Source organism: Vombatus ursinus, unplaced genomic scaffold, assembly GCF_900497805.2.
Source record: "Vombatus ursinus unplaced genomic scaffold, bare-nosed wombat genome assembly UNPS02014832.1, whole genome shotgun sequence".
Classification (NCBI taxonomy): domain Eukaryota; kingdom Metazoa; phylum Chordata; class Mammalia; order Diprotodontia; family Vombatidae; genus Vombatus; species Vombatus ursinus.
This window is the reverse complement of record NW_020954610.1, coordinates 18,685,377-18,701,110: the sequence shown is the minus strand read 5'-3', so window position 1 is coordinate 18,701,110 and position 15,734 is coordinate 18,685,377. Positions and strand designations below refer to the sequence as shown.

Genomic DNA, 15,734 nt, shown 5'->3' with positions numbered 1-15,734 from the left:
GTTTTTTTTTTTTTTTTTTTTTTTTTTTTTTTTTTTTTTTTTGGTACTTCCTTTACCAAGCTGTGGACTCTTTTTTCATGATTCTCTTACATTTTCCCCCAAATTTTTCTTCTACCTCTCTTACTTGACCTTTCTGAGCTCTTCTAGGAGTTCCTTTTGGGCCTGAGACCAATTTCATATTTCTTTTTGAGGCTTTGCATGAAAGTGCTTTGACATTGTTGTCTTCTGACTGTGTTTTGATCTTTTCTGTCACCAGAGTAGCTTTCTACAGTTAGGGTTTTTGGGGGAGTTTTGCTCATTTTCCAGCCTATTTCTTGACTTTTAAGTTGAACTCTGCTCCAGGGGTACAGGGGGCACTGTACTACACTTCTTGCACTGGGGACCAGGGGCCTAGCCACTGGCCTGCTGTGCTGGGGTCTCTGAGCCTGGACACTCATTTGCTGTACCAGGGCCTCCAGGACTAGTGGCTCACTTGCTGTGCTGGGGTCTTCAGGCCTGGTAGTGCCTGCTATATTGGGGTCTCTGGGCCTGAATGCTTGCTTGTTGTGCCAGGACCCTGGGGCTGGTGGCTTGCCTGCTGCATGTAGGGGGCTGGAGGCCCCACAGCTGGCCCACTGTGCCACTGGCCTGCTATACTGGTGCCCCAGGGTCTCAATTGCTGACCTGTGCTGAGGCTAGAGTCCTTCTGCTGCCTTGCCCAGACACTGACTGTCCTGAGCTGCACCCCCTTTTACCCAAGCGAGACAAACCTTTCCTATAGTCCTTCTAAGTTGTCTTAGGCAAGAAAATTGTTTCACCTCAACCTTTTATAGATTCTGCTGCTCCAGAATTCATTTTGAAGAATTTTAAAAAGCTGTTTGGAGGGGATTTTAGGAGAGCTCAGATAAGTTCCTGCCTTTTCTTCACCATTTTGGCTCTTCCTCTAAATTACTGTTTAAAAGAATAAACTTCATTTATTACAGAAGATTTACTTATGTGGAACACACCATTTTCAGACAATGTTCTAGATGAGTGGGGTAGTACTATATCATGAATCAAAGACAATAGATCAACCTAAAAGATAAGGAAAAAGTAAGAACCTTGATTAAGTTACCTTTCTTATTGTTCAGTCATGAACAATTCTTTGTGACCACATTTGAAGTTTTCTTGGCAAAGATACTGGAGTAGTTTCCCATTTCCTTCTCCAGCTCCTGTTATAGATGAGAAGAGTGAGGCAAACAGAGTTAAGTGACTTGCACAGGGTCACACAGCTGGCAAGTGTCCGAGACCAGATTTGAACTCAGCAAAATAATTCTTCTTTACTCCAGGCTTGGCACTCTACCCACTGTACTACCTAGCTTGCCCTTTCTTATCTTTCCATTTTTCTAACTTTACAATATAATGGCATTGTTTTCACATAATTCTCTAATAATGGCTAAATAATAACTATGGGTGACATCTTTAAAAACAAGGAATCTGTCAGGTCTCCCCTTCTGTCTTGTTCATACAAAGAAATTCACATAGGTTCATGTGATACCTGAGCTGATTGGGATGTCAGCTGAGATCTCTGCCAGTGCTCTTGGGGTAAGAAAGACAAGACAAAAGCAGTTGAACAAAGCCAATGAATACCTCAAACTGACTGTACCTAGCTATATATGCAGTCTGTACTCCCACAGTCTGATACCTCTGGAAAAAAGGGAGGGGGCTGCTAAATGTTTGTGGTTGGATTGAGTTCTTGTCATTGGGGGTGCTCAGCCACTAAGACTATCCTCAAAACACCATTGTTCTTGCTCTGAGATATAGCCTACTATCACTCCTTGAGACTTCCTAGAACAAACTGTCTTTCAGGAACAATGGGGAGTTTTTCCTGAGGAACAGCAGCCACTGTATCAGTCCTTCCCTGATCCCATTGGTAGAATACTGGGAGTGCAGAGATATACAGTAATTTATCTCTCTAGATCAGTGTTTCTTAGCTTGAGATGCATGAACTTTAATAAAAAAAGTTTTTTTGATAAACATGTGTCAGTGTAATTGGTTTTCTTTGTAAACCCATGTGTTTTATTTGAGGCAGCTAGTTGGCACAGTACTAGACTTAAACTCAGGAAGACTTGCATTTAGATCTTGCCTCCTGTACTAGCTGTATGGCCTTAGGTAAGCCTCAGTTTCATCATCTGTAAAATGGGGATAATAATAGCACCTATCTCACAAGGTTGTTGTGAAAATCAAATGAGATGTATATTAAAATATGTATATTTGTATACATTAATATAGAATAATTTGTGTGATTTATGTATACCAATACATAAAGGATATTTGTGTCTGTTAATACACAAAGTGCTTTGCAAACCTTAAGGTACTGTAGAGATGATAACTATTATTTTTATTATTATCCATTAAAATCATTATTCTGAAGAGGGGTCAATGACACACACACAAAAGTTGTCTCTGCCATTTTTTAGACATTATTTTCTATTTTAGCTAAAAATGAATTATGCTTTGAATGAAGGTTAAGTATGTGAAAGGAATCAAAGGGAAATTCTATCCATTTATCTTTTCCTTGATATTCATTCATTCAACACATATATACTAACTACTATGTGGAAAGCACTATGCTAAGTACTGCAAGAGGATACAAAGAAACTAATCCTTCCCTCGCAGAGGTTATAGTCTAATAGTGAAGATAAAATGGACTTTCCCATTTCCCCTAGCTGTTACTGCCTGCCTTTCTGAGATCAGCCTCTGTATATTTTGCATATATCTTCTATGTGTCTAGCTATTTATATATTTTCTCCCCCATTAGAATGTGTTTTCCTTGATGGCAGGTATTGTTTTTATCTTTCTTTGTATTCTCAGCAATCAGTAATAATAATAACAATAGTGGTAATAATAGTTATAGCTAGCATTTATCTAGAACTTTAAGGTTTACAAAATACTTTATAAATATTATCTCATTTTTAAGCATAATTCCTGGTATGTAGTTAGGGATAGAGACATGGTCTGGACCAGTGATTTCATTGGTACAGGGAATTCTCAAATGAGGAAACTTCCTCTACCAATGTAATCCACAGCCTTCTGTTATAGTCTTAGAGAGAGCACTGAGAGATTAATTGACTTGGTCAGGGTCACAGGGAAAATATGTGTCAGAGGTAGGACTTAAACCCAGCTCTTTCTGGTTCCAAGACCCCCTCTCTTTCTACTCTACCAAGGTGCCTCTGGCATATAGTAAACACTTCATACATGCTTGTTGATTGAGGGATTAATTGCTAAGACATATGTGCTACAAACAAATTAGAATGTAAACCTGAAAATAAAAAGGTATAAGGTTCTTTCTGAACTTGGGAGTGTTCAGAAGATTATTTCTGGTTAGAAAAATCATGGAAGACTTCATGAAGGAGATGGCATTTAACCCGGGCTCTAATTGTAAAAAGAACTCAGCATCACAGTTTACAAAGCTCTTTCAACAGAGTTCCTTCTGCTCTTATGAGTTAGGAAACAAAGGTATTATTAGCCTCATTTTGTAAAGAAATAAAAACTTGAAAATATCATATGACTTGCCCAAGTCACTATCACTAATAAATGGCAGAGACTTGAAACCAGGTCTCTCAACTCCAAGTACTGGCCTGTCTCCATTACTCTATACCACCCTGAAGGATGGTACAAATTAGACAAGCATAGCTTGAGGAGACATCAAGGAGAGGAAATAGCATCAGGCATTACAATATGTTGAGATGCATCACCCAAATACGAAAACATCTGATTTTTTTCCCCAACTAACAAAACTCCACTCTTTGTTATTTTAACTTGTAATTCAAACATTCATAATCTGGACTCAGTGCACCCTGTTTGTGCCAGTGCAAATTACTATACTGTAGTACATTGTTGTTCCTGAGTTGCTATGACCAAAACGTGTCTCCCTTTGCAAATGGGGATGAGCTTCTTCAGACCGGTACTTGGATGATAGCTACACAGTCCATCACTGAATCCATACTTACAACTTTTCCCATTTGATAGGACCTGTCTGAGCTTATGTTCTGCTGACATAGTCTTAAAGAACCAATGTCTCTCATGACAGAAAATACTATCAACATCCAGAGAAAGAACTATGGAGTCTGCATGCAGATCAAAGCATACTATTTTCTCCTTTTTATTTATTTGTTTTTTTCTTTCCCATGGTTTTTCCCTTTTGTTCTGATTCTTCTTTCACAACACACCTAATGTGGAAATATGTTTAATATAATTGTTCATGTATTGTCTATATCAGATTGCATGCCATCTTGGGGAGGAGAGGGAGGGGGAAAATTTAGAGTTCAAAATCTTATACAAATGAATGTTGAAAACTAAAAATGAATGAATGAATGAATAAGTAAATAAATAAATTTGGGGGAGAAAAGGTTAAAAAAAGAACCTATGTCACACTCCACCCCATGATGAGACATGAGTAGAACTTCACTGAAGGATAATGTGCATGTAAAAGAGAATGAAGCAGTTAGATAGCATAGTAGATAGACCTCTAGACAGAGTGAGGAAAACAAGTTAAAATGCTGCTTCAGACACTTGTTAACGGTGTAGTCACACAGCTGGGCAAGTTACTTAACCTCTTTTGGCCTCAGTTTGCTCATTTGCAAAATGGAGAAAATAATAGCACCTACTTCCTACAGTTGCTGTGAGGACCAAATAAGATCTATGTAAAGCATTTTTCAAGTTTGAAATGTTATTTAAATGCTAGTAATGATGGTTATTCTGATAATTCACTGAAACATAAGACTGATAAATCAAGAAAGCTACTATTCACCCAGTAAGTAAAAGTTGCTCTCTTTAATATATAATAAGATGATAGAGTAACCTGATCTTTATGTGTTTTCTAGACTGGAGCAGGAAATACAGACACTAGAAAGTGAAGAGTCCCAGATATCTGCCAAAGAGCAAATCATCCTAGAGAAACTAAAGGAAACAGAGAAATCTTTGAAGGACTTTCAAAAGGTAAAGAAAATATAATTTATAGGAATGTTTCCATCCAGAAAGAATTATGAAATCATGGAATCTTAAAGTCAAAATGAACATCACAGGTCATTAGTCCATCCCCTCCAAAAATACCCAAGTGGTAATCCTTCAGTATAATTTTATTATTAAAATAAAGAAATATAGTAAAACCTCACCCGTTTTGAATGTTTGAAGAGAAGGCCAGTCTACATAAGTGAAAAGTTTGAATTACATAGGTTATTATTTTTAAAAAAATTCAATTGTATTACTTGCTGTTAATAAAATATTTTAAAATAGCAGTCTGGCCTGGCCAGACTTAATAAATATATCAGAGTTTTAGGTAACTAGCAACATTTACTTGAACTTAAACAATTTGTGTTCATAGAGGATCTCCTGAGTTAGAACTGTGGGGACTTCAGTAATCATTAGGTTCGATGCCCTTTCTTAACATCTAAAAAAACCCAGCTCTCTTTAAAGAAGTTAAATATGCCCCACCTTGCCATTCTAGATGGAGCAAGGCAAGAGGATGTCAGGGAGTTAAATCACAGCTTCATTTGACTTCCCAAAAGGGGGCAGGGGAGTAGGCCAGCTGGAAAAATTGTAAGGCAGGCCATTTGTCTTTGGCCTTTTTATCTACCCTGACCCCATAAATTTAGCACCCCTATATTTCCTTCTGGTTGTCCAAAACCCTCTACTCTTTTGACCCATCGTGGCCTGCCCTCACCTAAATGGCCAAGAAAAAATGCTCTAAATTACCCCTTGTTATTTTCCCTTCATATTCCCAATAAAACCTCTCTGTATCTCTTCTACTAAAGCAAATTCATTAAATAATCCTATACTAAGTCATAAATGAATATTCTTTTCAAAGCTATAAATTAGATTTTTATTTTTACCTACCTCCCACTCCACCCCATCTTTTCCTTTCCAGGTTAATTTCTTTATCAATACAAATTTATCTCTAATTAGTGAAATTTTAGGCAATGAGAGGAAGATATCTGAATGCAGGGGGCCTTTTCCTTAAATAACATTGCTCCACTCATTTTACCTTTAATGAAGGCCCTGAGTGAAGAGAAAAGAAAGAAAAGCTTTTAATCTTTGGCTTTCAAAACATCCAGGTCATGGGTACCCCCTGCTCGAAAAAAATGAACAGGGTCTGCTGCCACTGTATCAATCCTGGGGTTTCCAGTGATCCTCTAAATGCCTGACTAGACTGTGCAAAAGCAATGCAGACACGTTTAAAATTCTTGTTATTTATGCCCCATTTGCATGACGAACAGTGATTATTTTATATGTAAGTTCATGAAAATGTATGTCAAATGGACTTTTTGTGTTACTTGATTCTAATGCTAGATTGTTCCTATACACTATGTCTTCAATTATTGTTGCTCATTGTGCATAACTGTCATAACTAAAAATTAAATGAGAGGAAGTATTCCTAGGCCGGTTTGAAACCATTACAGGCATTCAATTTCAAGCCATATCAGCATCTCTTTTATTAAGCTTTTGTCTTTCAGACAGAATCCTACTTTGACTATGATACTGTAAGACATCAATCTCTCTTGCTGAGTGTGGAAGTCTATGAATGTAATCCTTGCTCCTTGGCAAGCTGAGGTGCTGGATTACTTGAGTTAGGAAGTTCTAAGCCATTGTAGGCCTAACAGCAACCAGAGGTGAACTGTGAATCTGGCACCAATTTGATGACCCCAAAGGAGCAGGGAGATAGCAGACTACCTAGGTAGGGGTAAATGGCCCAGGTCAGAAATGTGGAATGGGTCAAAACTTCTGTGCTGGTCATTTTTAGGAGCAGCCCACAAGTGGCCACTACACTTCTAACCCAGGCAAAAGAAGAAAATCCAATCTGAACCACAAATAAACAAAAACAACATAGCCAACTCATTGGAGTTACTTCCTAGGGGATAACATCTGTCAGCTATCTCCCATTAAAATTCTGTATCTGGGGCATGTAGTGAATCTAAGAGAAGTAAGGATTAAATGAAAAGCTCTGATGTTCTCCAGAAATGTAATGGTTTGCCCTGTTTTTGTTTCCACAGAGCTTTTCCAATGCGGATGGAGGTAAGTGTTTTGCTTTTCTGCTTACTTTAAACAATAAAAGAAATGTTTAGATTACTGTCAGATGAACTACAAATTTGTTGAATAGAAAAGAATTGCTTTAATAGGATTCATGAACAAGTAGCCATTATGGGAAGATGTGATTTACTGGTTTGGAAGCATCTTAGGATGAAAGAAAACAGCTGTACCTGGAATGCAGCAAAATGTCAGAAAGCCTGTGGGGGGTGGCTTTGAAGTTCCCAGTATATCTATTTGGAGGGAATTTTAACTTGGCTTATGTTATTATGGACTTCTCTCGGCCGCAGTTTCTGATCTGCCAAATGAAATTAATAGTCTCTTCCACTATCCTTGTCCTCTCCACCCCACCAGATGTACGGAACAAATTGAACAATTCTCACAAACTCCTTGAGCTTCTTCTGAAAAGTACTCACCAAATATAAGATGATGGTCTTAATGGCATCATCCTCTGTTATTATAATTGTAGTTATCATAACATATCTGATTGCATTTCTGAGTATTTTGTAGTCTCCCAGCCTCAAAAAATGTTTAGTAAAAGCTCTCTGATGTTCAGTATGGTGTGATCCTTTTGTAAGGTTTCCTTTTTTCCCTTCTTTGCATCAAAAAGTCATATTTTTGAACATTAAAGGGCATTTGAACCTGGCAAGGACTTAAGCTCAATTCAAAGGATTGAGGCACTAGGAGCAGCCACCAAGTTCTGCCTTTTGATGTTCTGCTCCCCAAATTTTGAGCTCCTTCCACTTGTTTTAGGGCAAAGCATTAAATTCCTCAATTTGGTATATGGATGTTATAAATCATAAGCTTGAAAGATGGACAGGCCTTTAGAGAGCATCCAGCTCCCTTATCTTACAGAAGAGGAAACTGAGGCCCAGAGAAGGTTATCTCGTAAAGCTAGAAAGAAAAACTTAAATCTATGTAGTCTAACCCCATATCTTACAAATGAAAACCAAGACTCAGAGAGGTAGTGACTGGTCCAAAGTCACATAGCTAATACTTGTTAGTTAGGAATCAAATCCACATCGTTTTACTCCAAATCCACTCAGTGCTCATTCTTCTACAACACACTGCTTATGCCTCTTCTCATTCCTTTTCTTTTTGTTCTCCTCTCTTCAGCTTTCCTGGGGAGCTCCAAATCCCCTGAACTTTTCCTTTGTCTCCCATTGGGGTTTGAGGAGTGTGTGTAGGATAAAGAAGAGGACACTAAACTGGTGTTCTCAATTCTTTTCTTTACCCTATCTAAATATGTAGTAAAGCTCTGATAAGTGCGTAGTTTTCAATGTTCGCAAAATGCCTCTTTCCAAGTTTTGGGGTTGACTATAAAGTAAATTTCCTTAGAAATTTATACACATGTAAATATATTCACATACTTCCAGCTAGCCTGCTATTTACTAGTCTATTCAATCAATAAAAAATCATTCATTAAGGACCAGTTACTTTATTCTAGGTACTCTGCTAGGCCCTGGGGATACAAAGACAGAATCAATTCAGGAGAGAAAACATATTCACATATAAATATAAAAGGTCACATAGAAGCTATCATCAGAATACTTTTTCATACTGTTTGAAAACTTTCAGATGAAAAATTCACAAATCAACTATGGAAATGAGATTTAAAATGCATCTGGTTTTAGTCAAAATATACTAAACTTTTAGTGTTTCTGCAAGTGAAAGTGTGGAGACCAAGATATTTTTCTTGATTCTGTTGCTGCCTTCTTTTGTGACCTCTGGCAAAGAACTAAATGTCCTTAATTTGATATGTGGAAGTTATGGAGGTCAGTGAGTTCACAGTCACAAAATATTTAGAGACACCCAGATGTGAAATTCAAAATAGACTTTTTTTCGCAAACTGAGAACTTCCAGCTTCATGACACTCATTGAGCTCTCTTTATTATATTCAATTAAAATTAACAAACATTTATTAAAAGCCTACTGTGTATAAGCCCCAAACAAAGAGATGATACAGAGTAGGCTTTCACAAAGAGTTGACAATCTAGTGGAGGAAAGGAAAACATACAGATAATTAGGATGTGAGGGAGAACGAGATAAGTGCAAATGAGTGGTCCAGTCAAGGTACTATGAGAAATGTGAAAAGAACAAGAAAAGTGAGAAAGAAGCTTTCCTTAAGATGGCATCTGAGTTGGGCCTTGAAGAAGGAAAAGGCTTCATCAGATAAAGATAGTGAAGCCTTCTCCAAACACAATCACAGATGCATGTTAAAAGGATTATTAGAATTAAGGATTCAGAGAACTCTGCAAAAATTGGTGTGAATGGATACAGAATAAAATAGGCAGAATGAAGAGAAGAATTTATGTGATGTCCACAGTGATGTAAAGGAAGAGAACACTGAAAGATTTCAAATCTCCAGTCAAGGCAATGACTAGTTGTGACTTTAGATGATTGGTAATAAAGCATGCTACTCACCTCTCAGCAGAGAAATAGTAGACTATAAATGAAGAGTGAGATATACGTTTGCGGATATGGCCAAAGTGTTAATTTGTTTTACTCGCCTGGGCTTATTTGTTATAAGGGCGGTTTATATTTGTGGGGGAGGGAATCATTAAGAGGTAATAGGGATTTTTTATATATGTAAGAGCATCAATGAAGCATTTAAAAAGAAAAAAAAGGAAAGGACAATAGTATGTGGAATGGATTAAAGAGGAAATAATTGGAAAAGGAAGACCAATTAGGAGTCAATTACAGTAACCCAGATGAGAAGAGATGAGGGTTTGAATTAGGATGGTTAAAGTAAGAATGAAGAATATGGGGTGAATGAGAGCTTAGGGAGGTATAATCAATGGGATTTGGCAACTAATTGGAACAGCAATGTCAATGGTTATTACTAGGTTATAAGCCTGGGCAACTGTGAGAACAGTGTTGCCTTCAACAAGAATAGAGATATTGAAGGAGGAGCAAGTTTGGGAAAAATAAAATTAAGTTTTTGGTCTTTTGAACTTAAAATGCCAGCAAGCACTAAAATGCTACATTGCCTTTAATCTGCTTTTAAATGGCCAATCTGTGTTAAGATTATTTTCTTTTTGTAGTTAAATCAATAATACTATTCCTTTTTTTTTTTTTTAACTGCATGTGTAGTCAGATTTGCTTGGAAGGTTTTGAAGGAAAGTAAATGCCCTTCAAAGAATGCAGTAAGTGTTTAGGTCACACTATGGCCTTGGGCAAGGGACAATAGATTAGTTCTCTCAGGAAAAATGCAATTCTAAAAGAGTGAGGCATTAGACATTTTTATTATTTTCTCATGGCTTAATACTTTCATCCCTCACTGATTCAGTAGTTCCTGGGGAACAAAAGTAACCTTGGATCCAACCATTTCTTATAATTAACACCATTTCTGTGTTTTAAAACTTTATATGAAATAATCATAGTTTGGGAACTTTAGGAGAAAGCGTCCAGTTTCTGAGACAGCAGTCTGAAGCCTGCCTTGTGCTATGACAAAGCAAATACGTTCATCTAAATCTAATCTGACCAAGTTTATGCTTGTGTAGGTGTATCCACACGTGCACACACAAACACATAAGCACACATTCTTTTATTCCATCAAATGAAGGTCACATACTCACATGAAAGATATTCTGTTTTAAGTCTGCATAAAGATAAATAGCTGGAATCAACTCTCATTTTAGAGCAGCTTCCAGGACATTTGACATGGATCTCAAGAAACCACAAATCAGCAGATTATACCTCTGCAGGTCATGATGATCCAATGTTCTAGAGAGTCAAAAACTAAAGTCACAGACTAGTTTCTCCAGAACCTGGCTGTTTCCACTGTATACCACATGATGCCTAGAGATGATGGGCATTTTTATATACACACATTTATATTGTGTGTATCCTGTACTTTTTAAAAAACTGGAGTATAATACTTCATATTATCCTTCTATTAAATGCCATCTTATAGGATCCTACCTATAGTTCCTATAATATAAACATTTTTTGGATCATGACTCTGCTATCTATCCCTACCAACAACATCCCTCTCAGCTTTGTGTCATCTTCTGATCTGACAAGCATATATGTACCTCCATGTTATTAACAAAATGTATTGAATGTAACAGGGGCCAGGATAGTTTTATGGGACTATTCACTAATCCCCAGCACTTAGCACAGTGCCTGGCACATAGTAAGTGCTTAATAATTGCTTTATCTTTGTGTTTCTCTCTCTCTCTCTCTCTCTCCCCCTCTCCCTTCCCCCTTCCTCCATCTCTCTTTTCTTTCCTCCCTTCCTCCTCTCCATGTTGACATTTTCCCATTAATCACTATTCTTTTGGGTCTGGTCATTCAACCAGTTCCAAATTTACCTAACAATATTATTATCCAGCACAAATCTGACCGTTTTGTCTATAAGGATATTATGAAAGACTTTGTCAGATGACTTACTTAAATCCTTGTACCTAAAGTCATGTATCTCATATAGGACAATGGAAGGAACATTGGCTCTAGAATCAAAAGGACCTAGGTTCAAATCCTACATCTGATGATAACAGCTGAGGGTCCTTGGGCAAGACATCAAACCTCCCTAAACCTCAGTTTCCTCATTTATAACATGAGGGATTTGAACTAGGTGGCCTGTGACATCATTCCCCTCTTCTAGCAGTCTAGTAACCATATCAAAATAGGAAATTATATTAGTCTGTTATGACTTTTTTTCAGGTATAGGCATTTATTATTAATATGGCATAGTTAGAATAGTATCTATAAAATATACCCTCCCCCCAACAAAAACCTTAGGGCACATTTCCACAAACACAAATTTGTGGGAAGGATGGGCAAATATTTAGAATACAATGATAGTAAAGCACTGTACTGCTAGCCCTGGAAGTCATTTTTCTCCTTATATAGTCAGTCCTTTTGCAGTTCTGAATCGTCAAACTTAGCTTTAAGCCCCCATTTATACTAGAGGTTGTCAGACTAGGACTTGGGAGCCGAATCTGGCCTGCTGACTTTCCCAGGTTTAACTCGTGGGACATACAAAAACAGATGGCAGGCTGTCTGTGGGCTGTAGTTTGCTAAACACCTAATCTATATGCCATGTATGTGAAAGAAATACACACATTTCCCCCCGCTCAGATTCCTCTTCTTTATTTTTTTCAAGTTTTAATATTTTAATTTTTTCCAATTACATGTAAAAACTTTTTTTTTTTTTAGGCAATTGGGGTTAAGTGACTTGCCCAGGGTCACACAGCTAGTAAGTGTCAGCTGTTTGGTCTGAGGCCATATTTGAACTCAGGTCCTCCTGACTTCAGGGCCGGTACTCTATCCACTGCACCACCTAGCTGCCCCTTAAAAACATTTTTAACCTTCATTTTTTTTGCAATTTTGAAGTCCAGATTCTCTCCCACTGGACTCCCTCCTCTCCCTCTCTTTGAGAAGGCAAACAATTCGATAAGGGTTATGTACGTGCAGTGTCATGACCTATTCTTTCTTTTTCCCCCACTTGCATGTAACTAGGAGAAATTTTTAACATTCATGTTTTTTTAAATTTTGAGTTCGAAATTTTCTCTCTCCCTCCTTCATCTTCCCCCTCCATGAGACCGTAAGAAGTTTGATATAGTTATACATGTTCAATCATGCAAAATATATTATCATGTTAGTCATGTTGTGAAAGAAGACACAGACCCAAAGGGGAAGAAAAACACAAAAAAATACAGAAAGTGGACAATAACATGGTTTGATCTGCATTCGGCTCCATCAGTTCTTTCTCTGGAGGTGGATAGAACTTTTCATCATGCATCCTTTGGAATTGTCTTGGATCATTGTATTGCTAGGAATAGCTAAACATGACCTATCCTTGATAAATTTTGTTGTCTTTTAGTGAGCTCTGCTCCCCTTTCTATGTACTGAAAACCATCTCCAGGGATGGGTAACTGGGACCTCTCTTCAAGAAAGCATTCCTTTGATACCTCCCTAATTGATTCACTATCCCACTCACCCTATTGGTTTTTCCAAATCTTTTCATCCCCTCCTCAAACTCTCCATGGATTCACCTCTTACCACTTTCTTACCTGAGAACTTTGCCTTATATTTCACTGAAAACATTGAAGCCACTCATTGATTTACCTCATCACCTCCATATCTCACATCACTCATGTTCCTTTCCCCACTATCTCCTCCTTTACTCCTTTCTCAGATGAGGAGGTGGCCCTTCTCTTTTCCAAGACAACCTGCACTAGTGATCCCAGTCCATCCCATGTTCTCCAGCACATTGCCCTCCCATCATCTCCACTCTCTGACTAATCTTTAATCTCCATCTACTGGTTGGTACCCTGCTGCCTACAAGCACATTAATTTCTCCGCCATCCTCAAAAAACATTAATTTGATCTGTCCATCTCCACTAATTATATCTTTCCTCCCTTTCATGGCTAAATTCCTTGAAGGCCATCTACAATTAATGCCTCTACTTCCTTTCTTCCTACTCTTCTTCTTAACTCTGTACAGTCTTGTCTTCTCATCTCATTATTCAACCAAAAGTGCTCTCTTTAAAGTTACTGGTGTTCTCTTAATTGCCAAATCTAATGGCCTTTTCTCAAATTCTCATCCTTCTTGACCTCTCTGCATCCTTTTGCATTGTTGATCACCCTCTTTTCCTTGATATGGTCTTAGGGTTTTCATGACTCTGCTCTCTTGGCTGTCCTACCAGACTGCTTGATCTTCTTTGCTGGATCTTCATCCAGGTTATGCCCACTAACTTTGGGTGTCCTCTAAAGTTATGTCCTTTATTCTGCACCATAGAAATTTTCCAAGAATCAGAGTCAAACTCACTGGCATATAGCTGAAAGAATACCCTCCCCACTTTTGAAATTAGGACATTTGTCTATCTCCAGTCTTACACCACCTTTCCTGGTCTCCATGATTTTTCAGAAATCAACAGCACATCCATCAGTTATTTCATTACTCTGAAATAGAGATTTTATCCAGCAACTTGACCTCAATGAAACCATTTAGGTGTTCTCTTAACACTGATCTTTTAAGTTCAAATGTCAGAGATACATAGGCTTCATTCTTCCAGAGAATTCCCTGAACTGCACATGCTCAGGCTGACCCAAATCTTCAGATAGCCAGATTTCCATACTGGTTTTGCCACTGCACATTCTGCAGTGCTTTCTAGGTGGGCCAAGATTTAGGAGAGGCTTAGCCCACAGAGACTCAAGAGACAGAGCCTGGAACCCATCCACAGGTCAGACACTTTTGGATCTGAGGTGGTAGCACATTTGGAAACCCTTCCCACAACTAATTCAACACATAACACACATATACACAAACACACATCTGCTAGAAGTAAAAGAGTAGAATAAAAAATTGTCACAGCTCCTGTTTATACTCAAGGGCTCTACCCCTATGTGTAAGTCAGACCCAGAGATACTGTGAAGAATGATTTCTTGTCTTTGGCTCATTGCTAGGGGAAAATTAGTAGTAATTCCTTTTTTGGAAATTTTGGTATAATCTTTATATATATATTGACTAGTCATGAATGTCAGCAGACGTGTTAACATTCCCCAGTTACAAAGCCATTTCTAATTCATATATATCAAAAAACCTTAGTGGCCTCAGTAAACCTCACTCAGTGATTTGATTTACAAATCTACCTCTTAACTCTGACAAAGCCAATGGAGTCCCAAGAAAAACACATTTCTAGAGGTGGCCTGGGAAGTGTTTAATTCTGAGACTCTGGAATTTTTCATTGTTAATTATGTTCATGTTTTTACTATTACTAACCACAGAAACTGAAGTAGTCTGTCTGTCATGAAAATGCCTGCCACTGGGCAATCTCCCCCAGTAATGGAGGATTTTATTAGGTCATTAAAAAAAATAGATATGAACCTTCAAGGCCAAATCTTCAAGATTCCTTTTAAATATGATTTATGTCCTGGTTTCCAAGGTTCCAATACAGGTTCTAAACATGGTCCAAGAAAATGACCCCTTCGCCTGAGGGAAGAGAGGAATGCTTTGTCAGATGTACAGCATGGCAAAGCCACTTGTTACACTTCCATGAAAGCAAAACAAGAGGGAGAAACCTGAACCACAGCTACAAGCTTCTTGGAATCTTACCTGCCATTCACTTGCTATACTGTCATAATCTCATAAATGATACAAATATTGGGCCAGTCTGATCAAAGATACACCAGCACTGAAGGCAGCAGCATGATAGCTATGGATCTGTGTTATTGTATAGCCCCCATCTCTTTACCTTGTCTACAGAGATAACATGAGAGACTGTCAAATGTGTTTCCAAGCACTGGATGTAAAGTCAGAAAAACTGGGTTCTAACCCCTATTCTGCTGCTTACTGCCTATATGACATTCACTAACCATCCCTTTGATAACTTATTGTGCAAAGATTCCATTCTTCCTATTTTTGACAATAAAAACACAAGTTCAAATCCAGTCTCAGACATTTACTTCCTGTGTGACCCTGGGCAAGTCACTTAGCCTCTGTCTGCCTCAGGTTCCTCATCTGTAAAATATGTATAGTAAAAGCACCTACCTCACAGATTTATTGTAAAAATAAAATGAAATATTTGTAAAGTGCTTTGCAAAGGCTGAAATCCTCACATAAATTCTATTTTTTTAATCAATTGAAAAATCACAGACTTGCCCCCAGTCTTTTTATATGTCAGTAAAAATCCCTGGTACAAAGATCATTTCTGACTTTTCTTTTTCCATCAGTTTTTCCC

At 37.8% G+C, this 15,734-nt stretch overlaps 1 protein-coding gene across 4 annotated transcripts in view; it reads left to right on the top strand.

The window, feature by feature from the left end:
- Positions 1-15,734, top strand: part of LOC114026076 (paralemmin-2-like) — a 508,213-nt gene that overhangs the window by 202,414 nt on the left and 290,065 nt on the right. For all 4 annotated transcript variants that reach the window (XM_027839691.1, XM_027839690.1, XM_027839692.1 and 1 more), the window contains 2 exons: positions 4,845-4,959; positions 7,011-7,032. In XM_027839691.1, coding sequence (XP_027695492.1) covers positions 4,845-4,959; positions 7,011-7,032 — 137 coding nt within the window. The remainder of the gene's footprint in view (positions 1-4,844; positions 4,960-7,010; positions 7,033-15,734) is intronic.